Source organism: Sapajus apella, unplaced genomic scaffold, assembly GCF_009761245.1.
Source record: "Sapajus apella isolate SASKATOON/1434 unplaced genomic scaffold, GSC_monkey_1.0 scaffold44, whole genome shotgun sequence".
Lineage (NCBI taxonomy): Eukaryota > Metazoa > Chordata > Mammalia > Primates > Cebidae > Sapajus > Sapajus apella.
Genome location: NW_022436984.1, coordinates 5,027,520 through 5,053,079, shown reverse-complemented (window position 1 = coordinate 5,053,079; position 25,560 = coordinate 5,027,520). Strand labels below are relative to the sequence as shown.

The window sequence follows — 25,560 nt, the reverse complement described above, 5'->3', positions numbered from 1 at the left end:
CTGGCCAACATGGTGAAACCCAATCTCTACTAAAAATACAAAAATTAGTCAGGCGTGGTGGCATGCACCTGTAATCCCAGCTACTCAGGAAGCTGAGGCAGGGGAATTGCTTGAACCTGGGAGGCAGAGGTTGCAGTGAGCCCAGAATGTATTATTGCACTCCAGCCTGAGTGACAGAGTGAGGCTCCATCACCCCCAAAAAAATAAATAAATAAAAATAAAACACTATATAAAATAAAATCAGTAATCTGGCCTCACACTTTATAAAACTAGAAAAAAAAAGGCAAATCAAAATAAGCTGAAGAAAAATAAAATTTGGAGCAGAAATCAATTTCATTGAAAACATGTAATCAGTGGAGAAAATCAACATAACTGAAAGTTGGTTCCTCAAAAAGATCAATAAAATTAATAAGCCTCTGGCCAGGCTAACTAAGGAAAAAAGAGAAGATACAAATTACTAATATCAAAATAAAAGGATCTCAGTATAGATCTCACATACATTAAATGGATAATAAAGGAATATTAACAACAGCTCTATGCTCACACACTTGATAAACCTAGATGACATAAACCAATTCCTTGAAAGATGTAAGCTACTAAAATTCACATAAAAGAAATAGATAATCTGAATATGCCTATAACTATTGAAAAAATTCAATCAGTAATTAATAGCTTTAACACAGAAAGTACCAAGCCCAGATAGATTCATGTTTGGTAAATCCTACCAAACATTTAAAAAAGAGATTATGCCAATTGTCTACCATCTCTTCCAGAAGATAAAATCAGAGGTAATACAAAAGTTAATCACTTTCCTACATAACAGCAATGAATAAGTAGAACTTGAAATTCAAAACACATTATCATTTACGTTTTACATTAGCACTCCCCAATAAATGAAATACTTAGGTAAAAATCTAAAAAGTGTATACAAAATTTATGTGAGAAAAACTACAAAACTCTGATAAACAAAACCAAAGAACTAAATAAAGAAGAGACATACCTTTTTCATGGATAGGAAACCAAATATATCAAGATACCAGTTGTTCCCAACTGTAGACTCTATGCAATCCCAATCAAAATCCCAGTAAATTATTCTGTGGCCATCAAAAATTGATCCTAAAGTTATATGGAGAAGAAAAACACACAGAATAGCCAACTCAATATTGATGGAGACTGGAGAACAAAGTCAGAGGACTCACACTACCCAATGTCAAGATTTACTACAAAGCTGCAGTTATCAAGACAGTGTAGTATTTGTAAAAGAATTGAAAGAGATCAGTGGAACAGAATAGAGAGACCAGAAATAGACCAACATAAATATAATCAACTGATCTTTCACAAAGATCACCTACATCAGGCATTTCTCCCAATGTTATCACTCCCAAACCTCCCCATCCCCCGCTATGGACACAGGGAAGGGAATATCACACACTGGGGTCTGTTGGGGGATTGGGGGGCTAGGGGAGAAGTCAATCTTAAAAAGCTACATATTGTATGATATGAATTCTATCAAATTCTAGAAAAAACAAAACTATGGAGGCAGTAAAAAGATTGGTTGCTAGTAATTAGGGGAGAGAGGGATGAATAGGCAGGACACAGAAGTTTTTTAGTGCAGTATAACTCTATTCTGTAAGATACTATGAGTGGACATGTTTCATTATGCATTTGTCAAAACCAGTAGAATGTACAACACCAAGAGTGAATCTTCATGTAAACTATGGACTTTGGATGGTAGTGATGTGTCAGTGGAGTCCACTTTTGAGGATGTTGAAGTGAGAAAGGTTGTGTGTGTGTGTGTGTGTGTGTTGGGATAGGTGATATTTGGGAATTCTCTACATGTTCCACTGAGCTTTTTTCTGTGAACCTTAAACCACTCTTAAAAAAAAAATTTTTTTTTTAAGGCACCAGCCCAGAAGTCTTCTATTTAGTAAAGTAGGAATCTCAGGAGGGTGGAGAAAATTAAGTCTTATCCAACCTCAATAGGTCTTGAGGGCAGTGACGCATGATTGCACATCACAGTAATTTATGTCATTAACGCACCAAAGAATTATCAAGAAAATAGGTCTAGGTGATAATGAGGCGGCACTTTGTCTGGAAAAGGTCCTTCTGTGAAATATGTCCTTCCTCAGAAGGGCCAGGTGAGTGGGATGCAGGACCTTCCACTTCAGGTAGGCCTGGGGCATTTCCCTGTTTCACTCCTCCAAGAAGAAAGATGAGAAGAGGCAGTAAGAAACCTCTCCTTTTTCCTTGCTTTCTGCCTAAATATAGAGGGGAAGTGCAAGGTGGCTGGCTGCAGGGAGGCTCAGAATGGATGGAGCAGGTCTGGCACCCAGTGCTGGAGCCATGAATGCAGGAAGAGTCTGCACACAGAGCAGTATGCATGTGCAGGTGGTGAGGGGGTTGGAGGGTTTCTCTCCTGTTACCATCACCTGCCTGCTTACAAGTTGTCCAAGGTCACACCTCCAGCGTCCCAGCCCTGTGAGCACTTTCTTGGGAAAGACAATGGGTTGTGACACAGTTTCTGGGAAATGCTAGCATGACATGGTGTCTCCTGTGGCCAACATGCAGAAGGACTGCTCCCAGCCTGCTTTTTCAGGAATTGACTGCCCCATAAGAGTGCCTGGGGCAGAGCCTATAAGTTTTCTCTACTTTTTCATCTCAGCACAACTCCAGCACTCGGTCTCCTGAAGCCCTGAGCTGCAGATCAGTCAGCTGAGCACCGTCCTCTGCCACCCTGCAATGCCTTGGTGCTGGGAGGCAGTGATTCTAGACTCTGTGTGTGCTCTGCCGCTGGTATCCTAAGAGGTCCTGAGCAAGTCTTTTCCCAGAGTTGCTGGGTGGTGTGACCTGCATACTTCCTCCAGAACAGGCCCACAGTGAGGAGTGAAGAGTGTTTACCTTTCTGGGAGGAAGTGCCTAATAAGCAGCGGGGAGGCCATTGCGCACACTGGCTGGACATAGCGCTGGGCCCAGCATCCATCTTGGACATCCTCAGCAGAGTCCCACAGAGACTCCAGACTAGGAGACACCAGCGAAGTCCCCTAGAACCTTGCTGATCTGGAAGTCAAGCCTCTTGAGTCTTGAGAGAGCCAATGGGAATATTCCTCATAGAGGCTTCCTAAGGAAGCAGCACTGAAGAAGAGAAATGGGCATAAAGGATAGGTTTTGGTAAAGTAGGATCTAGTTTTTATGGAGACAAGTTCCTGAAATTCAGCGACCTTGTTCCTTGTGTTTGTTTATACATGAGTTGTTTAATCTATGTTAGCCAAGCAAGAGAGAATGTAGTTGAGGCCTCCACTCTGCACAATAGTCAGGTAGGTTGCCCCTGCTGTTGATGCTGGGACAAGCATCAGAGCTGGAGTGTTCTAGATATTAATAATCCAGATTCCTTAGCTTCTGTGAATACTCTTTGTAAATACCCTTGTGCAGATGTTCATCATCTCTCTAGGATGGTGGATGCTGTGGAGGAGATGTGAACAATCCAAATTGCTGTATGAACCAGAAGAAAGACCACTCAGTAAGTGAGTTATTCTCCCACTGGAAGCCTGGGGGTAATCTGAGACTTAGAGGAGTTGGTGCACAAGCTCATGTCCCTGGCAGTGGGGACTGGACAAGGATGCTATGGTGAGTCAGTAATGGCAGACTGTGGGGATGGTGATGGTGCACGTTAGCCCCGGGTCCTCTAACTGAGACCCTCTCATTCCTGCTTCCCAGATATTACCTGCTCCTCTTGCAGCCTTCAGTAGGGCTGGGAATGAGCTTGCTGGAAGGAAAGGCTGATTGGTCCTCTTGGGCATTTGAAAGGAGGAGATACTGTACCACCTACTTGTTCTCTTTCCCCATAGGTTAGTCTCTCGCCATCTTTATTCAAACCAGAGGAGTTCACGCCCCTGGATCCCACCCAGGAGCCCATTTTTCCTCCCGAGTTGCTGGTAGGTGATGCCTCAGGGACAGGTCTAGCAGAGTCTCTACTGTGAGTCCCTGGAAACCTGCTTTATTTTCATACCCACTGGGAACTTGTGTCTTTCCTGTCCTTTAGGTTTCAGCTTAAATTTCCCTTCCATTTCCTGACACCCTACTAGGTTGAGTCTCTGCTACGTGTGCTCACAGCCCTGCACATCTGCTCATGTGTGTCACACTTACAGTTACTGATTTGATGTCTGCGTTCCTTGCTAAATGGCAAGCCCCATGATGATAGGGACTGGCTCTCTGGGCACACTGTAGTGTAGCAGGTGCACTATAACCATTTGTTGACCTCCTGGCTATATCTAATTTATAAGCACCTCAAGAAACTTATTCCCTCTATAAGCAATCCATTTATTTAAGAAACAAACAAACAAACAAAACTCTCTTCAAAGGACATGACCTGTGGCTTGCAGCTCTGTCTTAAGGACACCCCCTCACACCCACTTTATCACCATCACCCTAATATTTATGGGAATGAAAAAATCAAGCCACTTGGAGTTTTTCAAGTGCACACTTCTCAGGATGTTGTGCTTACGAAAACTTGCTTGTAGCTTCAACAGGCCAGAGAGAATGGCTGTGGAGCCAACAACCAGCAGATCTTTCTCTGGACTGTGAAACTTTGAAAATACCCAGCAGTTTGATTTGAGGGCTTCGTTCAGCCCAGTGTCACCCTGCAAGCACTAAAGCAAGCCTTCCTAGGCATCACCTTGTAACAAACACCCCTTCCTACCTTCCTGACCTCCATCTCTTCTCATGCCTTGTCCTTGGTGCCCCCCGGAGACAGTATGGGGCACTGCAAGGAGCCTGGGCTTTCAGCTAGGTCTGTTGGGGACTCCTCATGGCATGTGACCTTCAGCAGATCCCATAACCTCCTTGACCCTCAGGATCTTCTTTCAGCGGTGAAAATGAGGCCTATAATGCCTCCTTCATGGAGGTCTTGTAAAGACTAAGCATATGTTTAACAGTCCCAGTTGAGTTCCTGCCTCTGAACATATTACTTCCCCTTACTTCTCCCTGATAGATATTTTCGTTCTGAATGTCAGTAAAACATCCCATTGCTGACTTAAAGCAATTGGTCAGGGTAATGACAGTAGGAAGAAAGAGACAGTGTAGTAAGAAAACTACATTTCCCAGAGGCTGAAAGACACTCCTCGGAAGCAGCTGCGATTTGAAGGGGAGCGTGTGACGTGGATACAGGTCTCAACCCTCAAGGAATTGCTGGACCTCAAGGCTGAGTACCCCGGTGCCAAGCTGGTGGTGGGGAACACGGAGATTGGTAAGGACTGGGGAGGCTTCCCTGGGGCTGCCTGAGGCCTGGGGGTGTTGCTAGTTCCCCTTGCACATCCTCACCTCCCCCTGTCCTTACTTACCTCTGCACCCGACCCCTCTGCCCCACTGACTACCTGGAGCCCACCAGAAAGCCCTGGAAACTCCAGTTCCTGCAAAGACCTCTGGCTGTGGAGTCCCACAGATCTGGCTTGGCTCCTTGCTGGATGTGTGACCTCCAAAGAGTTGTTTGTCCTTGTCTACCTTCATGTTCTGTTTTTTATATGGGGCTACTAATAACTCCTTAAAGGATTGTTTTGGGTGTAAAATGAGATTCTTGCATGTAGTTGAGTTTTTTCCCAAAAAAGGGGCTTGGGAGACAAGGATCAATTGGACATGGTTCATTGCCCTCAAGAGACTTCTAGTCTAAGGGAAGAAGAAGTAATTCAAGCATAGTGTCTAGGCTAGTGTCTGATGAACACTAGAGGTTCCATAAAAGTCATGCTTTTGAGCCCACCATCCCACTTCTTCTGGGGAATGATGTGATAAGGTAAAGAAGAGGAGAGCTCCAGGTGTGACGGTAGCATAGCAGTTACACTGACCTCCTGGCTATATCTAATATATAAGCATCCCAAGAAACCTATTCCCTCTCTAAGCAATCCATTTATTTAAGAAACAAACAAGCAGAGAGCGCTCGCTTCAAAGAACATGATCTGCAGCTTGTAGCTCTATCTAAGTAACCACCCTACACCCACTTTATCACCGTCACTCGTGACTCTAATATTCATCGTAGGCAGTTTGTGCTGCCTGTGACTGTGGCCACCTGCCCTGTCAGTGCTACCATCTAGGATGTGAGGCCCAGAATACTCGAACACACTGGGAGACTCGGAATATGCAGCTCTCAGCCCCAGTGCTTTAAGAGATGGGGAGAGATGGCAGAGGTTCCCAGGCCTCTGCTAATCTCTATCGATTTCTAAACCTGGCATGGTCTATTTCTACTTTGCTGGGTCCCAAGCCTAGTGAGGATCTAAAGAGGAGACCACGGCCCAGCTGAGGACCTCTGCTGTGGAGGGGCATGCCATCCTTCTAAGCAGTCAGGTCCAGCTTGGGGGAGACACCTGGCCCTGGTTCCTGAAGGAGCTGCCAAGCCCTGGGTTCTGGTTGACTCCTCAGCCGCAAAGAGGAGAGCCTGGCTTGGGTCAGTGCTTATGGAGTCAGAGTGGGCGCTGCCCTCGTGAGCACATACACACGGTAGAGTCCCCAGCTGTGGTTTAGTGACACGCTGAGGCAGCAGGGTGGGCTGAGACACACTTCAAGAAATGTGATCTTGATGGCCATGGCTCAACAGGACTCACGGTTCAGGTAGCCCAGGTGTAGCTTGATTTAAGGTGGCTGGGGGAATCTTAGGAGGCCCTTCCTTTTTTTTCTCAAAGGCAAGGTCTCACCCTGTTGCCCAGGCTGAAATGCAGTGGTGCAATGCTACCATAGCTCACCTCAAACTCATGGGCTCAAGTGGTCCCCCACCTCAGCCTCGAGGGGATCATTGCATGCTCCTTGCTCTGAGTCATCCAATGGCCTGGGCCCAGTTGGATTCCAAGAGAAAGGAATTTACAAAGATTACATAAGCTCCACAATTAGGAATGATTTCTTAAGACCACCTCTGTCTGTGCCACTCCCTCCTCTCTTATGCATACCCCAGGAGCATTGCCAGCTCCAGTCAACGCAGGGTGTTGGGGGAAGGCAGACACAGAGAAAACCTTATCACGAGAGGACTTACTGCCTCAATCTGTATTCTTTGTCCTGGAAGCTGATATTCAAAGGGGGCTGATCTTCAGGTGCTGTTTAGGATTTCTGAAGGGAACTTTGAGGATTTCTGGAATCTGGGGACCCTCAAAGCCTAGGGCTCCCTTCAGAAATCCTGAACAGCACCTGGGGTTGGGGGTGGGGCAAGGAGGTCACAGGTATTTCTTTTTTAACCTTTTCCATCTATATCCTGTTGGCAAGGCTGGGCGAGGTGCTGGGCCAACTAGGCCTAAGGAACAGAGGCACATTTGTTTAACAGAGGCTTCTGACTCATTAGTCAGGAAGGCCAGAAACCACACACAGATGTGTGGCCCCTCCAAGCCAGAAACCTTGAAGAACTCAGGCAGATAGTGGGAACTGGAAGACAGATTTGAAGTTTTCCCACCCATTTTCCTTTTCTGCTTTAATGTTAAACTTTCATGTTTTTATTACTATTATACCCCAACACAAATAATCATTCCAGTAGTGAAATTTGCTTATTCTTAGCTGTGTGATTTGGGCGAGAAACTTAATCTTTCTGTGCCTCAGCGTCTTCATCCGTAAATGGAAAAATCAGAGTTCCTCATAGGGTTATTGTGAGGATTAAATAAGTTAAAATAGGGAAAGTGCTTAGAAGGGTTCCTGACATACCTTAATTTCCTGTGTTTTCTTTTCTTTTCTTTTTTTGGAGACAGAGTCTTGCTCTGTCACCCAGGCTGGAGTGCAGTGGCCCGATCTTGGCTCACTGCAACAACCTCTGTTTCCCAGGTTCGTACAACAGCATGCCCAGCTAATTTTTGTATTTTTAGTAGAGACGGGGTTTCACCATGTTGGTTAGGCTGGTTTTGAACTCCTGACCTCGTGATCTGCCCACCTCGGCCTCCCAGAGTGCTGGGATTACAGGTGTGAGCCACCGTGTCTGGCCTCCTGTGTTTTCTAATGTTGTTCACACATACACACACACACTCTCTCTCTCTCTCTCTCTCCAGTGAATTCAAACTCATTTCATTTGAATTCAGATAGTTTTTTGAGATAGTTTTCAGGCTGATAGTCCAAAGACTAATCCCACCCATGTTCTACTGAGTTTCCTATTACCAAACACCTACAGTCACCAGGGAGCATATTGTGATTGTGGCTATGTCATATATCCTATGTGTAATGGTGGGAAAAGCTGCTAAGGCCTGCCCTGGTGATACAACAATGCACCTACAACTTGGGCTTCTTGTTTCTCTCTAGGCATCGAGATGAAGTTCAAGAATATGCTATTTCCTATGATTGTCTGCCCAGCCTGGATCCCTGAGCTGAATTCAGTAGAACATGGACCCGAGGGTAAGGGGAGGTTCACTCCAAGCTCATGGTGGGGCTGTGAGGCTGGGGATGGGTCACAACGTTGGTGGTAGGTGTCAGGGTGGCCTCCTCACTGGCTCTGGCTGCCCCTGCTTCTCCTGGAGCCCACCTTGCACAGGGAAAGATGGGAGGGGACTGATTCATTGCCTTTTATCTGCTAAGCATCTATGGTAGGGTGCCAGTCAACAAGAGGCTATGGAATCTTCAATCATTTTTCTCATTTCTGATTACACATTAGAATCACTCATGTGGGGGTGGGGAGGCGGGGGCTGTGCTTAAGTGCTGTTGAAAAGAATGCTAGGACTTCACCCCAGAGATTCTGATTTTAATGAGTTGAGAGCTACCGGTTTAGAGGAAAGAGCATCGGTTGCAGGATCAAGAGGCCTAAGCTTGAGTACTGGTTCGTTTATGAGCTGTGTGGCATTTGTTAAGTCATTCAGCCACTCTGGGTCATAATTATCCATGTAAAGCTGGGAGTCCCGATTCAACATTGCTGGGGTTGTTGGAAAGCTTCAGCGGAGATTTGGATGCAATCCTCTTCTGAACTGTGGGAAGGATTGCTGTTATTCCGAATGTGTGTTCCCAGGTATCTCCTTCGGAGCTGCTTGCCCCCTGAGCATTGTGGAAAAGACCCTGGTTGATGCCGTTGCTAAGCTTCCTGCCCAAAAGACAGAGGTGTTCAGAGGGGTCCTGGAGCAGCTGCGCTGGTTTGCTGGGAAGCAGGTCAAGTCTGTGGCGGTGAGTCGCTGTCAGAGGCAAGTGAGGCCCGCAGGACGGAGTTTTCATCCCAAAGCAGGGTAGCCAGACTCTCACTTGCGTCAGCGCAGTGGGCATCAAACTTTAGTGCTTAGAGTTGCCTGGGGGTGGGAGGAGCAATGCTTGTTAAAATGCAGATTCCTGGGCCCACCCTCAGAGATTCTGACACATGGGTCTGGGATGTAGCCCAGCTCTTCAGGTGCTTCTGACGGTGGTCGGTGGGGCACCCTGGGAAATGCACTCCGCGACTCGTAGGCTTCATGCTGTGGTTGCAGAGATGCAGCTTCCTACCTCCCTCCCTCTTCCTGAGCTTGGCAGAGCCTAGCAGTAGGTGAATAAGAGATATGCTAGGGAGAAGCCAAAATTGGGAGGAGAATTTCCTTTCAGAGACAGAGCCCTCTGACAGGAGGGAGGAATCCACCTGTGATTGTTCACAGGCAGCCTTCAGACGAATCCCCACATCCCCCGTTTGCAGGTGGCATTCACACATCCTGTGCCAATGGGAGCTCTTCACAACAGTTTATGGTGTTGGAAGAAAAGCTATCCCTTCCATTTTTAAATTATTATTTTTTAAATTAAAACAAACAGCCTACTGCTATTCCTCTCAGGCCCCACCCCAAGTACCTGTCACTTCTGATTATAGATAAGGAGACATAAACTCAGAAACTCTGCTGAGTTCCCTAGTTCTGCTACAATCTACTTCCAGGAAGAATTTTATTTTCATTGCGCCACTGATTTTCTTCCTGTTTTCTAATAATGATTAGAATATCTGATTCTTATATTTTTTTTGCCACGTTACCAGGAAATTCAGATCCAAATAGAGCAAATTGTTCAATCTGAAGTCTTCCTCCTCTTTTCCTTGATCTTTATCTTCATTTTACTAACTCTACATGGCCTCTGTGATAAATCACCTCTATCCTTTCAGGAAAAGCTTGGGTGAAATCATCAATCAAAAAACAAACACACTTAAAGGGGCTTGCCTGCTAAATTTCAGAGTTGGGATCCAGTTCCAAGAGTTCTGATTTCAAGTTTTGCACGTTTTTCGGAATGCCCATGTTCTCACAGTGCTGGTATTGTGACCACAGTAGGCACAGGTCCTCAGGGGTCTCCCTACAGCAGGTGTCACCCCGCTGCCCTGCATTCAGGAGCCTGCTGCATGAGCAAGGGTTTCTTGGAATGCTCTCTCACTGCATACTCTCTGCTTGTTTTAGTCCATTGGAGGAAACATCATCACGGCCAGCCCCATCTCCGATCTCAACCCTGTGTTCATGGCCAGTGGGGCTAAGCTGACACTTGTGTCCAAAGGTAAGCTGCCTGAAGCAGAGGTCCAGAAAGAAGGACTTGGGGGAGAAAAGTCTCACCAGACAAGTCACTGTCTGGAGAAACAGAGCTCAAAGTTCAGTGACCCAGCTGTCCCTAAGGTTTGGGTCCAGGGAAACAGGATAATGTATGTGGTTAGGGCGACAGGAGAGCTGGGCCTTTTCTTTGTAGAGACTTCACAGCAGGAACTGCTACCTGTATGCCTTACCTAGCGGGGTGATGGGGTTGGGATGCACTGGCTTACCACAGCCTGCTGTTAGACCATCAGGAATTCTGTGAGTCATTTGTGAAATAGAGTTATTAATAAAAATCAGGCCAGGAATGGTGGTGGCTTATGCCTGAAATCCCAGCACTTTGGGAGGCCGAGGCAGGAGAATTACTTGAGCTCAGGAGTTCAAGACCAGCCTGGCAAATGTGGTGAAACCCCATCTCTACTAAAAACACAAAAATTAACCGGGCATGGTGGTGTGCACCTTTAGTCCCAGCTACTCAGGGGGCTGAGTCAGGAGAACCACTTGAACCTGGGAATCAGAGGCAGTAAGCCAAGATTGCACCACTGTCACTCCAGGGTGACCGAGAGACACCCAGTTTCAAAAATTAAAATAAAATAAGAGGTGTGTGTAAATTTACAATGAAATAAATTATATTCAAAACAAAAGAAATAAATACTCAAAATGAATTACTTCCTAATTACTTCATTTTGCTGTTATAAGCCCTCTTGGAGTTATTTGCATCTGTTCTGTCTGTACAGTGGGCATGCTCTACAATTATGTGCTCCTGTACATCTTTGCTTTGTCAGAGGGTCCCCAAGACCACCTCGGCTCTGATATTCACTGGGAGGATTCAGCATTCAGTCATACTCTTGGCTGTGACTTATTATAGCGGAGGACACAAAATCAGCAAAGGGAAAAGATACATGGGAACAAAGTCTGGGGGAACCAGGCACAACCTTCCAGAGACTTCTCCCAGCACAGTCACACAGTGCATGTTTAATTCCTCCAGCAATGAATTGTGACAACACAAGTGAGGTCTTGCCTACCAAGGAAGCTTATTAGAGGCTCAGCACCTGGAGTTTTCTTGGGAGCTGGTCACACAGGCAGCCTCTACTGGCATGTGCCCAAAGTCTAGACTCCCAGAAGGAAAGCAGGGGTTCAGCATAAACAATTGTTTGTACAAATAGTGTAGGCACAGTGGGCTGCTCTATCATGGAGTGCTGGGAACCCTTCTGAAGTACAAGTTCTCAAGGGCCAGCCTTGCAAGCAGGCCCTACAGAGGACAGTGGTCAGGGTTGCTATGCTAACATTTCTGCTTTCTTCCCAGCTTCAGATTCAGTGACGCAACTTTGGTATCCTGAAATTGGCTATTGGAAGTATTTACACCACAGAAATTGGCAAATGCTATAAACTAGGGCTTTTCCCCCCTACGTGAAACTGGTTGTTAAAGATTCACCAGCACACCATTGCTTAAGGATGCTTAAGGATTTCAGATGGAGGATTTGGCCCCAATTGTGCCAGTCATTCACTCTGACTGTGGGCACTGGAGACCAGCATGAGGAATCCCACTGATGGTTGTCCTTTGCTCCCCATGGGGTTCCCAGCCTTTCCCTCACGTTGGCTCCTCTTCATCTTGCTTCTGTACAGGCACGAGGAGAACTGTTCGGATGGACCACACCTTCTTCCCCGGCTACAGAAAGACCCTGCTGAGCCCCGAGGAAATACTCCTCTCCATAGAGATCCCCTACAGCAGGGAGGTGAGATGTTTGAGGGTGTTGGTTCCAGGCTCTGCTCAAATGAGTCCTACTGCCAGGCTCTAGACAAAGAGACCAGGGTCTGCCTCCACCAGCCTGAGCATCTGTCAACTTTTACACTGGTTTTTCTCTCCAAACATTGCCGCTATTCAACCAAACATATTCCTTTCTGGACAATGAGAAGTTGCAGGATAGGAGTCCACATGGTAGGGACTGTGGAACCAGATAGCTAGATACTTGGTCCTGAGAGTCATTTCACCTTTCTGAGCCCTAACTTCCTCATATGTAAAATGGGCACCATGTTACTTACCACACGGGTTATTGTGAGGACTGAAAATAAATAATTCATAAGGTTCCTGGTGACGCCCAGAAGCCAGTGGAGATGACCAGTAGCTAACAACAGAATTCCAAGAACGCATGTAGCTGTCGAGGATTCCTGCCCACGTCAGAGGAAATTTGCTTTCCTGTGGTGAAGAATGTGGGGCTCACATGCTGCATGAAGAAGCTGCCTGTGGCTCGGACCCTCATACGCTGACCTGAGGCTTGACAAGATGTTGCTTCACTGAGCTTGCTGTGTGTTGGTGTGGATGGATTCCTGCTTCATGGGTGGCTCTTCTGGCCTGTTGGGGCAGGTCTGGGCACCACTGGCTGCCGTACTATTTGTTCCCTGGGGCCTGTGATGTCTTGAGCTGGTGTGGGTCTCTCCTTTGGTAGCAGCTACCAGCTCAGAACACATTCCAAAAGGGCTTTTCAGAAAAGGCATCTGGAGAGGCGCGGGGAGCCGCTGTCAGGGAGAGTGTGAAGGTTTCCCACAGCCGGCGCTTTAGCGAGTGTTCTGAGGCATGTTTCGCCCTTGGTAATTTTGACTTCCTTAATGAGAATGCTAATTAAATTAAAGCAATTATATCTCTGAGGTGGTTTCTTAATGGTTTTCTAGCTTGTCTGTATAGACCATTTTGTGCAGTGATTCCCAGGGTTTTGAATTTCACAGTTCAGTAATTTTTTTTTAAATTATGAGCGATAAAAGGAGGGGAAACAGGCATAGCTCTATTCAGTTTTTATTAGCCAGGTATGATCATTAACAAAACACACTTTGCCATTAAGAAAGGAGATTTTAATACCCAGAATGAGAAGACTCTCAAGAAAAGATACTGTCAATCTGACACTGACAGTTCACCGTACCCCAGTGAGAACGTCCCCATGGACGGGCACAGTCCTGGGAGTGAGCATCTGGGACCTCTGTTCCAGAAGAAAGGTCAAACTCTGGGCTCAGTGTCCCAGAGCCATGCTTGACATCCAGCCTGACCTGCTTTACCATCAGGAGGGGGCTCCACGGCTTCTTCGGAGAAAAGCCTGTAGCCATTTGGTGGCCTCCACTGTAGGCCTCATGGTGCTTTTTCCAATAGCTGGCCTCTCCCTAAACCTGCTACCTTTGGTGTTCAACACCATTTGTGATGCCAGAGTAAGCACAGATCTCAAAAGGAACCTGACACAGAAAGGGCTTGAAGTCAGGTGGCTCTTACCTGAAAAGTGGCTCATGCTGTTCTCCCATCCTTAAAGACAGATCCTGACTCAAACTCATGAAGGAAAATGCGTTTAAAGCACAAGGGCAGTGATTGTTGCATAGTGCAGTAGCGATACTTCCTTTTAGCAAGATTTCTTTCTTTCTTTTCTTTTCTTTATTTTTTTTGTTTTGTGACAGAATCTCACTCTTCCTGCTGGCCCAGGCTGAAGTGCAATGGCATGATCTCAGCTCACTGCAGCCTCAATGTCCCAGGCTCAAGTGATCCTCCCACCTCACCCTCCCAAATAGCTGGGACCACAGGTGTGCACAACCACACCTGGCTAATTTTTTTTTTTTTAAAGATAAGTCCTCACTATATTGTCCAGGCTGGTCTTGAGCACTTGGCTTCAAGCACTCCTTCCACCTAGGCCTCTGGGATTATAGACATAAGCCACTGTGCCCAGCCTCTTTCACCAAGATGTCTGAACGATGCCAAAGACTGGTGGGAGGGACAAGTTGGAGAGAGCACTGTGGAGGCCACAAGCAGAGGATGCCAAGGGCCAAACAGCCTCAGTCCCCAGAGAAGCCGGGTGGGTGGGTGCTGATAGTGGGCACCAGGGTGGGGAAAGTAAGAGGGCTGAGGTGTCTCTGAGGATCCTTTGCGAAAGCACCCTTCCTGCCCTGCAGCTGTTGTTCAATGGAGACCACGCAGTTCCGCTTTGTCCCTGACCCTCGGCTTTTCTGACTAGCAGGGAGACATCCAGGTTTTTTTCCAGCTTCTGGGAATGTTATGTGGAACCTCTCCTAAAGGTGGTAATCAGTTACATTTGACCTTTGATTCTTGGGGCCAGCCACCCCACTATTGTGCGATAGTGTTATCCCCTCACTTCATAGCCCTGCGATTTGAGTCTGCCATTTGCAGCCCTTGCAGGGCAAGGTGGAACACAGGTGCCTTTCTGTTCTCTTTTAGGGTGAGTATTTCTCAGCATTCAAGCAGGCCTCCCGGAGAGAAGATGACATTGCCAAGGTAACCAGTGGAATGAGAGTTTTATTCAAGCCAGGAACCACAGAGGTAGAGGAGCTGGCCCTTTGCTATGGTGGAATGGCCAACAGAACCATCTCGGCCCTCAAGACTACTCAGAGGCAACTTTCCAAGTAAGAGCTAACAGCAGAATGAGACTGCTGCTGCTGTTGCTGCCACTAATAGTATCACTGCTACTGTTGCTGCTACTATGACTACCAGTAGTATTACTATTGCTGCTACTACTACTATAACTACTGCTACTGCTGCTACTATTGCTACCACTTCTACTTCCACTATAACCACAGTTGCTACTACAACTATTACTAATGCTACTACCAGTATTACTACTAGGAGTATTGCCACTGCTATACTATTACCATTGCTACTACTACTATACTATTGCTACTATTACTGCAGCTGTAATTAATATTATGATTGCTACTACTCTAGCTACTTCTACTTTACAATTACAACTGTTACTCATTATTGCTATTACTATTACTACTGTTGCTACTACTATCACTACACTTATGATCACTGCTGCAATTCCTATCACTATTATGATTAGTATTATTGCTGTTATTACTATTATCATTGCTACTACTACTATTGTTGCCTCTTCTATTACTTATTCTATTAGTACTGCTACTACTATTACTACTGCTATACTAGTATTTTCCTAATAGCATTACTGCTGCTACTATTATTGCTACTGAAATTACTGCTACTACTGTTACTGCTACTACTACTATCACTGTTGCTACTAGTATTGCTGCTGCTACTGTTACTACTAACAGTAGTATTACTGCTGTTATTGATGCTGCTGCTGCTATGACTACTACTTTCTGGCATTGCTTCTGTTACTACTGTGATTACTACTATTGCTGTTGCTTCTATTACTACTGCTTTTATGACTATTACTACTTCTGCTACTACTATCTATATTGTTACCACTACTGCAACCATTATTGCTGTTGCTAGTATAATTACTAGTAGTATTGATGCTGATGCTACTACTTCTCTGCTACTACTACTATTGCTACCACTATGGCTGTGATTATTACTACTGCTACTATTACTATTACTATGGTTATTATATAACAGAAATTGTACCAAGCACTTTGCTAGCATCACACTGTGTAATCCTTATAGCACCCACATAGAATCTATAAAGCTTAACTTGGAGTTTGATTCCTTGGTTCCAAAATTCCTGGCTCTGTCATTTACCAAATAGGTAACATAAGTCAAGTTATTGACCCTCCCGATGCCTCAGTTTTTTCATTGGTAAATAGGTATAGGAATTTTCCCTACTACATTTTAAAATTTAAATTAAAAGTGACGATTCATCTAAAACACTTAAGATGTTGCCTGGCACATTGTGAGGGCTTGATAGATTTAACTGTTATTACTTTGGTGGTCTTTAAAAATTGTATCTATTTTTAAACATGAGGAAACAGTGGCTCAATGAGGTTAGTTTAAGCATGGTGCCTAAAGTCACCTAACTCTAAGTATCCAAGCTGAATTTTGAACCAAGCTTTATACAGCTCCATGGCCCTGGGCACACAGCTCTATACAAAGGGACACGGAGGGCTAGGCAGGAGCACTGTCCCATGCCCTGCTCTCTGGCAGGCTATGGAAGGAGGAGCTGCTACAGGACGTGTGTGCAGGCCTGGCCGAGGAGCTGTACTTGCCCCCCAACGCCCCTGGCGGCATGGTGGACTTCCGGCGCACCCTCACCCTCAGCTTCTTCTTCAAGTTCTACCTGACAGTGCTCCAGAAGCTGGGCCAAGAGAACCCGGAAGACGTGAGTGTGGTTTGGCCAGGCACAGGCTCTCTGTAGCATTTCTGGGGTTGTTGGTCTGGGTAGTAAATTTGCTTCTCTCCTCTGGACATCTCAGGGCAGAATGGCAGGGACTGGGGTCACAACACAGGAACCATGGAAATGGGAGTGACCAGCTGGCTTGGAGGCAAAGTACTGGGCTGGGTGCTGGGGACACAAGTTCTTGCCCTGACAGTGTCTCACCATGAGAACCTGAATAGTCACAACTTTCCCTATGTCTCAGCTGTAAAATCTGCAAAAGGGGCAGGTGGATCAGATAATCCTTCTAGCAGTATCGCTGATACAACTGTGGTTTCATAGGTTAGATAGGAAATGCAGAAGGCCAGGCGTGGTGGCTCACACTAGTAATCCCAGCACTTTGGGAGGCTGAGGCAGGTGGATCACCTGAAGTCAGAAGTTAAAGACCAGCCTGGCCAATGTAGTGAAACCCTATCTCTACTAAAAATACAGAATAAAAAAGAGAGAGAGAGAGAGAGAGAGAAAGGGAATGCAGTGTGATGAGTAGGTAGGGTGGAATGGGAATGTCAGGTGGGGCTGCACTAACCAGGAGCCCGTGGAATGCACAGGATGTGCCCTCAAGAGAGAGTGCAGGCTGAGATGGGGCCCAGCTCCTGAAATATGTTCACCAAGAATTTGTTTTGCCCCTCTCCTATGCCAAGTTTCACAAGGTGCTAGGGGGCAGCCCAGTGTGGGGGAGAACATGGACGGTGAAGGCTGCACGTGGGAGACAGTTGCAGAGATGGGTGTGGAGGAGCACAAAGCAGAGAGGATGCCCCTGGTGCAGGAACAGCAGATTTAAAACAAACTTTTAAAACAAACTTTAAAAATATAGGATTGGGGGCCGGGCGCGGTGGCTCACGCCTGTAATCCCAGCACTTTGGGAGGCTGAGGCGGGGGGATCACGAGGTCAAGAGATCGAGACCATCCTGGTCAACATGGTGAAACCCCGTCTCTACTAAAACTACAAAAAATGAGCTGGGCATGGTGGCGCGTGCCTGTAATCCCAGCTACTCAGAGGCTGAGGCAGGAGAATTGCCTGAACCCAGGAGGCGGATGTTGCGGTGAGCCGAGATCGCGCCATTGCACTCCAGCCTGGGTAACAAGAGCGAAACTCCGTCTCAAAAAGAAAAAAAAATATATATATATATATAGGATTGGATCAATGAAACCTAAAATTACTCTTACTCTCAAATCCCAGAGAAAACCACTGCTAAGTATTTTGGTTAATTCCTCTGATCTTTTTCCTGCATTTATCTGTTCATCTGTCAGGCTGTTTGTCTGCCCCATCTCTTTCTCTCTATTTGTCCTTCCATCTGTCTATCAATACCTGCCATCTTCCTATCTTTTAATGTGGATATATTTCAAAAGACTTGGGACCACACTGCATATAAAGCTTTAAATCCTCCTTTGCTTCCATTGGGATTATATTGTGAACATTTTCCATATCATTAAATGCTTCCCATGGAATTGAGGAGGGCAAGGAAGAATTTTCCAGGAAGGCTGGAGGAGAATGATATTCCCAACAGAGACAGCAGCAGTCATAAATGTAAGACGGAGGGAAAGAGTTTGGAGTGTTGGAGGAGGTACAGACCATTCAGTCTACAGGGTACAGTGTGGGGCCAGCAGTGAAGCTGAGGCTGCCCGTAAATGCTGAACTCTCAGAGCCCATGTTTGGATGCTGAGAGATCCAGCCAGCACTCAAAGGGGCTTGAAATGAAGAGACGAGACGAGGGGATCAGTTGTCACTGTGGTCATTTAGGGATAACCACGGAAGGGATCAATGATTGAAATATAATCCTGGTCACCTCTGTTATCTTGTCTCCACAGAAGTGTGGTAAACTGGACCCCACCTTCACCAGTGCAACTTTACTCTTTCAGAAAGACCCCCCAGCCAACGTCCAGCTCTTCCAAGTGAGTACAATCAGTATATGGCTAATATCAGGGGACTGCGCAGGCCACATCAGTTGGCTAGTGGGTGACTATCGGCTAGTGACGAACTTGAATTGTATGTAGGTGCATAAAGCTCTTTACTCTTGTGCTTAAATATCCAGTGAAGAAAATGAGAATCATATAGATGTTAATGTCACATTTTTCTCCTGTTTACCTAAATTTCTCTCTTGGGATTAGACTCCCAGCTGCACCTGTTCCTTACAGATTTTTTTTTTTTTACTTGAAGAATAATGTGCAAAGCCTGAAGTATTATTGAGCATGTTAAAACAAACAAACAAACAAACAAACAAACAAACCAACCATCTATCTACCCCAGCTTTTTGAGAGGTGCTAGGTAAAGGGTCAGCAAACTTTTCCTGAAAACATCTTAGGTTTTGTGGGCCAGATGGTTTCTATCGCAACTTCTCAACTCTGTCATTGTAGCATAAAAGCAGCCACCAACAATACATGAATGAATGAGTGTGTTGTCTTCCAATAAAACTTTATTTACAAAAACAGGCAGTGGACCCGGGCCACAATTTACTGCCCCCTGTGCACTGGAGGGTAGTTGTCCCAAGCATGAGCTCTGGGGCCTGACTGCCTGAATTTGTATCTAAACTCTGCCATTTCATAGTTGTGCAACTTTGAACAACTTATTTATCCTCTTGTGTGCCTCTTAAGCAAGTTAATTATATTCACCTGCAAGTGTGTATAATGGCCTGCCTGTTTCATAAGATGGTTTTGAGGATGAAATGTGTTAATAAAAGTAAATTGTTTAGATAGTCCCTGGCATGTGGTGAAACACTCAATAAATATGACCCACTGTTATAGTTACTTTGCAAAACAAAAACAGAACTTTATTATCAAATCAATAATGTAAAACATTTTAGAAAATACAGAAAAATATAAAGAAAATAAAATTCACCAAAAATTCCACCTCCAAGAGCAAATTATTATTACATTTTTGTTAAATTCTTTTCATTATTTCTTATGCATATGTGGACATGTGTGTGCTGTATTTGTCACATATATTATCTTTCCTACAGAATTTAAATTATTGTCAAACACAAACACATGTCCTGTTTTTATGCTTGCATGAACAATCCTTCTGATTAAAATTCTTCAAAAGTATGTTTTAATGGTTGCATACTGTTGTGTTGTATGAGGGCTGCATAGCTTATTTAGCCAATCCCCAATTAATGGACATTTAGGTCCCTCATTTTCTTGTTGTTCTTTTATATAACAACACTAGGACCACCCTTGCCATTACGTATGCACCTTCCTGTTCCCTTTGCCCCATGCACCTCTGCAACCTTTATTCCTACACCTTGGTGTGCTTTGCCATGTAGCCTGAAGCTCTCCAGTGTCCCCTGGGCCTGTAGAGGGGCAGTGTCCTCGGCAGCTCAGGCTGACTCATGACCCTGTCATTCCAGGATGTGCCCAAAGGTCAGTCTGAGGAGGACATGGTGGGCCGGCCCCTGCCCCACCTGGCAGCAAACATGCAGGCCTCTGGTGAGGCCGTGTACTGTGACGACATCCCTCGCTACGAGAATGAGCTCTCTCTCCGGCTAGTCACCAGCACCCGGGCCCACGCCAAGATCAAGTGAGTGTCACCGCCAGGAGGAGCTGGTGGAACTTTGTGAGGGGCCACTGGGAGTACCCACAAGATTTCTCGCACCCTGCCAGGTCATGGAGATGTACAGATAATGAGGTTCCTCCAGGACCTCCTAAGCTAGAGAGAGGGGAAGATGGGAACTCACCTCAAAACCACAGTCTGGAGAGGAGCAGGAAGGGTTCGGGGTCTGGTGGCACCTGGAGGAGTTCTGTTCCTGGGAGGGGTCAGCAGGGGCCAGATCAGGAAAGCCTGGGAGCCCTAAACAGAGAGATGACACTTGTCCCAAAAAACACTGAGAAGCTGCGGATAGGCTTTGGACAGGACCCGGTTAGATCTGCATTTTGGATACTAGGCTTGGTTAAAATGCAGAATTTCGTTAGAACTTGAGTTAGCATTTATGGGAAGAACATGGCCTTGGAGTGTAGCAGTCCTGGGATTGCATTCCAACTCTGGTGCCTGTCAACTGAGACCTTGGCCCATGTACTTAAACTCTCAGTTTCCTTGTCTGTAAAGAGCTGTTTCTTCAAAGATTAGCAATATTGTCTATAAAGCACCTAGCAGAGAATAGTCACTTGCAGATGTTTGCTGAACTCTGAGACCTCAGATAGCAAAAATTATCACTTCTATAATAATAATAATAAAACACCTAATACTCATATATAGCACTTAATATTTGCTACAACCTAGGTTTTTTTTTTTTGCTCATAATAACTGAAGGTTTTATTTTGACCTAAGCAATGATATATGTTAAGATTTTGACTCAGTTATAAAATGAACTCAGCTGAGATGGCCAAATATTGCTCTCATAAATAGGTATTAGAAAGCAAAAGTGGCTAGGTGTGGTGGTTCATGCCTGTAATCCCAGCACTTTGAGAGGCCAAGGCAGGCAGATCACCTGAGGTCAGGAGTTTGAGACCAGCCTGGCCAACACAGCAGAACCCTGTCTCTACAAAAAATTAAAAAATTAGCCTGGCATGGTGGCGCATGCCTGTAATCCCAGCTACTTAGGTGACTGAGGCAGGAGAATTACTTGAACCCAGGAGGCAGAGGTTGCAGTGAGCCGAGATGATGCCACTGCACCTCATCCTGGGTGACAGCACAAGATTCCATCTCAAAAAAAAGAAAGGAAAAAAAAGCAAAAGTGCCACAGCCTCGTTTAAAGCACTTTAAATATATTAGTTTGTTTACTCCTCACAACAACCTTATAGGCAGGTCTTATTATCACCTCTCTGTTCCAGATGAGGAAGCTAAGGCACAAGCAGGGTATGTAACTTGCCCCAGGCACACAGTTGGTAAGTGGCAGAGTTGGAGTTTGAAGCTGAGCAACCTGAACACCTGTGTTGTGCTGCCTCTGGATGTTCAAGCCAGAGAGTGTGAACTTCGTTTCCTGTTGGGCGTTAGACACATAGCCTGCTGAGCTGAGCAGCTAGGAAAAGCCCTTCCTTGGGTCCACTGAGTGGACTAGGGATCAGGTTCCCTTGTCATTGGTCTTTTTTCTGCTGCTGCTCCTAGCCTGGTGATGGGCTCCCTCCAGGAAGGGTGAACCAGGCACAGGTGAAATCTAACAGATGAATAAACCTGTCCAGGTCCCCGAAAAAAAAAGTGTTTAAGTTCCTGTGATTGCCAGCTATAAGACACATTCTTTCCCTTTTCTTCCTTGTCTTGAGCCCATGTTGACAATACCATGACCCACATTGTCTACACTCAAACCACCTCCATCCAAGCAATGTGAATGGATGGAAGAGGATGAGGGGGTTGACATTGTCATAACTGCAACAATCGGGGCCTTCCCGGGCTGCATACTCTTGGAAGTGAGTGTGGCAGGGCAAAGCTTAACCCTCCTAACAACCTCAGTTCTAATAATCCCAGTCACGCTGCTGTCTGGCTTACTGACTTTGGACAAAGTACCTGAGTTCCTCGAGTTTGAGTTTCCACAAACATAAAATGGGAATTAGGATAAGTGCTTTCAGGATTTCTCAGGAAGATTAAGCATTTGGAATGTGGTTAGTACTTCAGCTTCCACAACTTTGCATGAAATGCGTCGCCCTATTTCCCCATGGAGCATGTGCCAGTGTGATCAGTACATAGTTGGTACTGTTATCCTTGATGCTATAGTCAGTGATTCTCCCTTAGAGGTTCATGTTGCCTAATTATGGTAGGATGCTCTGTCATGCTGGAATAGCACCATGAATGTGGGGAGAGAAATCCAGCTGTATGAAGCTGTTCAGAGCCGTTGGATCAGTTCAGGGCCGAGGCACAGCAGGGCCCCTGTGCTGATTTTGGAAGGGAGTTAGTGTGATATGTGCATTAGCCAGAGCTCTCCAGAGTAAGTGCTGCTCACTCTGATTTGGCTCACTTGTACTTGGAGACCAGACAGGGCATCATGTAAGGTCCAAAGAGGCCTGGCCTGCCTTATTCACTTTATTTATTTTTAAATGGAAATAGGATCTTGTTATGTTGCCCAGGCTGGTCCCAAACTCCTGAGCTCAAGTGATCCTCCTACTTCAACCTGCCAAGGCATTGGGATTACATGTGTGAGCCAAAGTAAGCCTGGCTGGCTTGTTCACTTTGAATCTCCAGCAGCATTCAGGACAGTGGCCTGAACATGGTGAGCATTTAATCGACATTTGCAGAATAGAATATAATTGAATTAGAATCTAATAGAAAAGAAGCAGAGAAGTGAGGAATTAGGATGAAACCAAGCCCATCAAAATAAGAACAGAGTTGTCCAACCAGGTGATGGGTCCCCTGCTCCAGCTTGCTGGCCTGGCCCCTTACACTGCTCATTCTTGCAGGTCCATAGAAACATCAGAAGCTAAGAAGGTGCCAGGGTTTGTTTGTTTCATTTCTGCTGGTGATATTCCTGGGAGTAACATAACTGGAATTTGCAATGATGAGACAGTCTTTGCAAAGGATAAGGTAGGTCTTGGATTCTTTTTATATGAAGTAAATGGAATAAGTATTGAAGTTTTAATTTGTGTACATTGCTCTAAACCCCTGATCTGGAAAGGTTGTATATTTGCATGGATTGTGGCCATCAACTGGATGGCCACAATCCACAGAGGGATAGAATATGTTACTAGCTTATTTAATTGATGGCTGCTGTTTGTACATAGTAGGATGTCTCTATGCCAAGGTGACAGTAAAACAAGGCTGGTGATTGCATTTGAACTGGAAATTGGGTTCTTAAGAAACAACAGTAAGCTCCTTATTTAAAATAAAATAAGAATACATTTAACAAACTAACTGGAAATCTCAATACCACCACTATGTGTATTGGTAATTGGTAAATACGAAAGTTTATCTATTGATTTTGACTACATGAAACTCTGCAACAACAAACAAAAATTTTCAAATGTTTAAGACAGCTGCTACATAAGTCCTTATATTTTTTTCATAAGATAGTTCTTGACAGCCATTTTTTAATTCCAATAGACATCAAATGTTGCAAATTAGACATGAGTATTTCTGAAAAGCGAATTCATCTTATTATTGATGTAAAAGTGAAGGAGAGAACAAAAAACTAAAAATATGAGAACAAGGACTCCATGGGGAGAGCATTTCATAGAAGAACAAATTTCTTTGTGGATTTTAAGAGCTTCTCAGAGCAATGCTAGCATTATGGCTAGGGAGAGTCAACCAGATTTAGCCAATTACGCTAATCAAATAAGTTAATAACTTCTTTGGGAAATGTTTCTTCTATCTGGCTCTGGGAAGAAGAATAAGGCTGCCTCTGCCAGGAAGGCTTTCTGGACATCTCCCATTAGAATTGTCAGAGACATGCATCCCAACTGTTCATTCCTGTTGTCAGAAACCTCATCTTCTAAAGTGATGTGCTCGACAAAAATTTTTGTTGTTTACTTTTGGGGGGATGTTGGATGAAAATTATCTCTGAAGGAGATCCATTAAGCTTTTATGAAACTGAATTATTAAAGAAAAGAAAACAGCAATCATTATCATATAAATTTTTAAATCTTTTTATGGATTATCAAGTCTAAGAACCAGCATTTGAGAGCAACTGCTTTTGGGTATTAGATGAAGTATATCTTCTCTATAAATATATGTCTTACATGTCTTATACTGATGCTTACAGCCTTTACAGCCTTTGAGAAGCTTTTGGAATAAATCTGGGAAATAGAACGTAAAAGACAGTGGTGTGGTGAAAAGAAAGTAAAACTGGGGGTCAGGGCCTGAGATTTGGGCATAATCTATTAATAATAACTAGCCCATCATGGCCTTGTCTTCTGAGTCTCCGTAAGAAGACCAATGGTGTTGGAGTAAGTCCTAACTGACAAATGCACTTGTGCTGCAATATCCCCCTTTCTGCTCATGGCAAACTCAATAGTCTGCCAGTACTAAATAATCAGAATTGGCCCTTGAGATGAAATCTGTTGACCATCTTGATCCTAGTGACCCTATATCAGTAAGATAAGGAATTCAGAGGCCCCAGGGCATTCCTAAAATGTGCTTTTATTATGAAGGCAGGGACTTCTTTTGGCTTTTTGAACAATCCAAAAATAATTCGTTTCACTGTAGCCTGATTGCCTGGTTGCATTCTTTAACAGTCTGTCTCTGCTCCTAGGTTACTTGTGTTGGGCATATCATTGGTGCTGTGGTGGCTGACACCCCGGAACACGCACAGAGAGCTGCCCAAGGGGTGAAAATCACCTATGAAGAACTACCAGCCATTATCACAATTGAGGTAACTGAGAATGGGCTGCCTGTGTAGAGGAGTGGGCTCCCCGTCCCTGGATGTGCATTTATTAGGATCCCGGAGGAGGGATTTGAGCAGCAGTTAGGGATTTGACTAGATGGGTTTTAAAATTCCTTTCAACTCTGGGATTTTAGGCTCTAGGAAACCTTCCCCTTTTTGGTCTTAGGCTCAGTTCACTAACAGCAGCCAAACCGAGTTCCTTCTTTTCACAATTTCACCTCCATCTGGTCCTTGTGGTATTCTTTGCTTTTCTTCAAGGTCCAGGATTATCCATCTGCAGCTGAGGGAATGGAGAAATATGATTCCCTGGGCTATAGCTGAGCTTACTTCAAGTCTGTATGTGAAGCATATAGAGATTTATTTATGAGAAGAGAGAGTTAACAATTCAGAGAGCTTCTCTTTCCCTAACCAGAACCCATCTTCCCCATCCTCCTAAAAGCCGCATGTCTGAAACTTCTTTGTGATCCTCAGGATGCTATAAAGAACAACTCCTTTTATGGATCTGAGCTGAAGATTGAGAAAGGAGACCTCAAGAAGGGGTTTTCCGAAGCGGATAATGTTGTGTCAGGTAGAGCTGCTCCATAGAGCAGTGGGAATGGGGCGGCCCTGGTTTGCAAATACAGTTCAAGGGATATGCATTGAACCCTGAAGCAGGGAAGTGATTCCCAGGCATTTCCTAACAGAAGATTCCCTCTTATGTTTGTAGTAAAATAGTAGACAGTTGGCTGGGGAAGAGCCTCAGTCATCTTA

General features: G+C 45.1%; 1 protein-coding gene across 3 annotated transcripts in view; it reads left to right on the top strand.

Annotated features, from left to right (window-relative positions):
- Positions 1-25,560, top strand: part of XDH (xanthine dehydrogenase) — a 77,701-nt gene that overhangs the window by 22,061 nt on the left and 30,080 nt on the right. For 2 of the 3 annotated variants that reach the window (XM_032239224.1, XM_032239225.1), the window contains 14 exons: positions 3,449-3,517; positions 3,846-3,932; positions 5,101-5,242; positions 8,251-8,343; positions 8,948-9,099; positions 10,329-10,422; positions 12,078-12,187; positions 14,659-14,843; positions 16,342-16,516; positions 18,380-18,463; positions 19,915-20,084; positions 22,892-23,015; positions 24,679-24,798; positions 25,282-25,378. In XM_032239224.1, the coding sequence (XP_032095115.1) occupies positions 3,449-3,517; positions 3,846-3,932; positions 5,101-5,242; positions 8,251-8,343; positions 8,948-9,099; positions 10,329-10,422; positions 12,078-12,187; positions 14,659-14,843; positions 16,342-16,516; positions 18,380-18,463; positions 19,915-20,084; positions 22,892-23,015; positions 24,679-24,798; positions 25,282-25,378 (1,702 nt within the window). Of the gene's footprint in view, positions 1-1,479; positions 2,169-3,448; positions 3,518-3,845; positions 3,933-5,100; positions 5,243-8,250; positions 8,344-8,947; positions 9,100-10,328; positions 10,423-12,077; positions 12,188-14,658; positions 14,844-16,341; positions 16,517-18,379; positions 18,464-19,914; positions 20,085-22,891; positions 23,016-24,678; positions 24,799-25,281; positions 25,379-25,560 lie in introns of those variants that run through there. The other variant, XM_032239226.1, reaches the window with a different exon arrangement.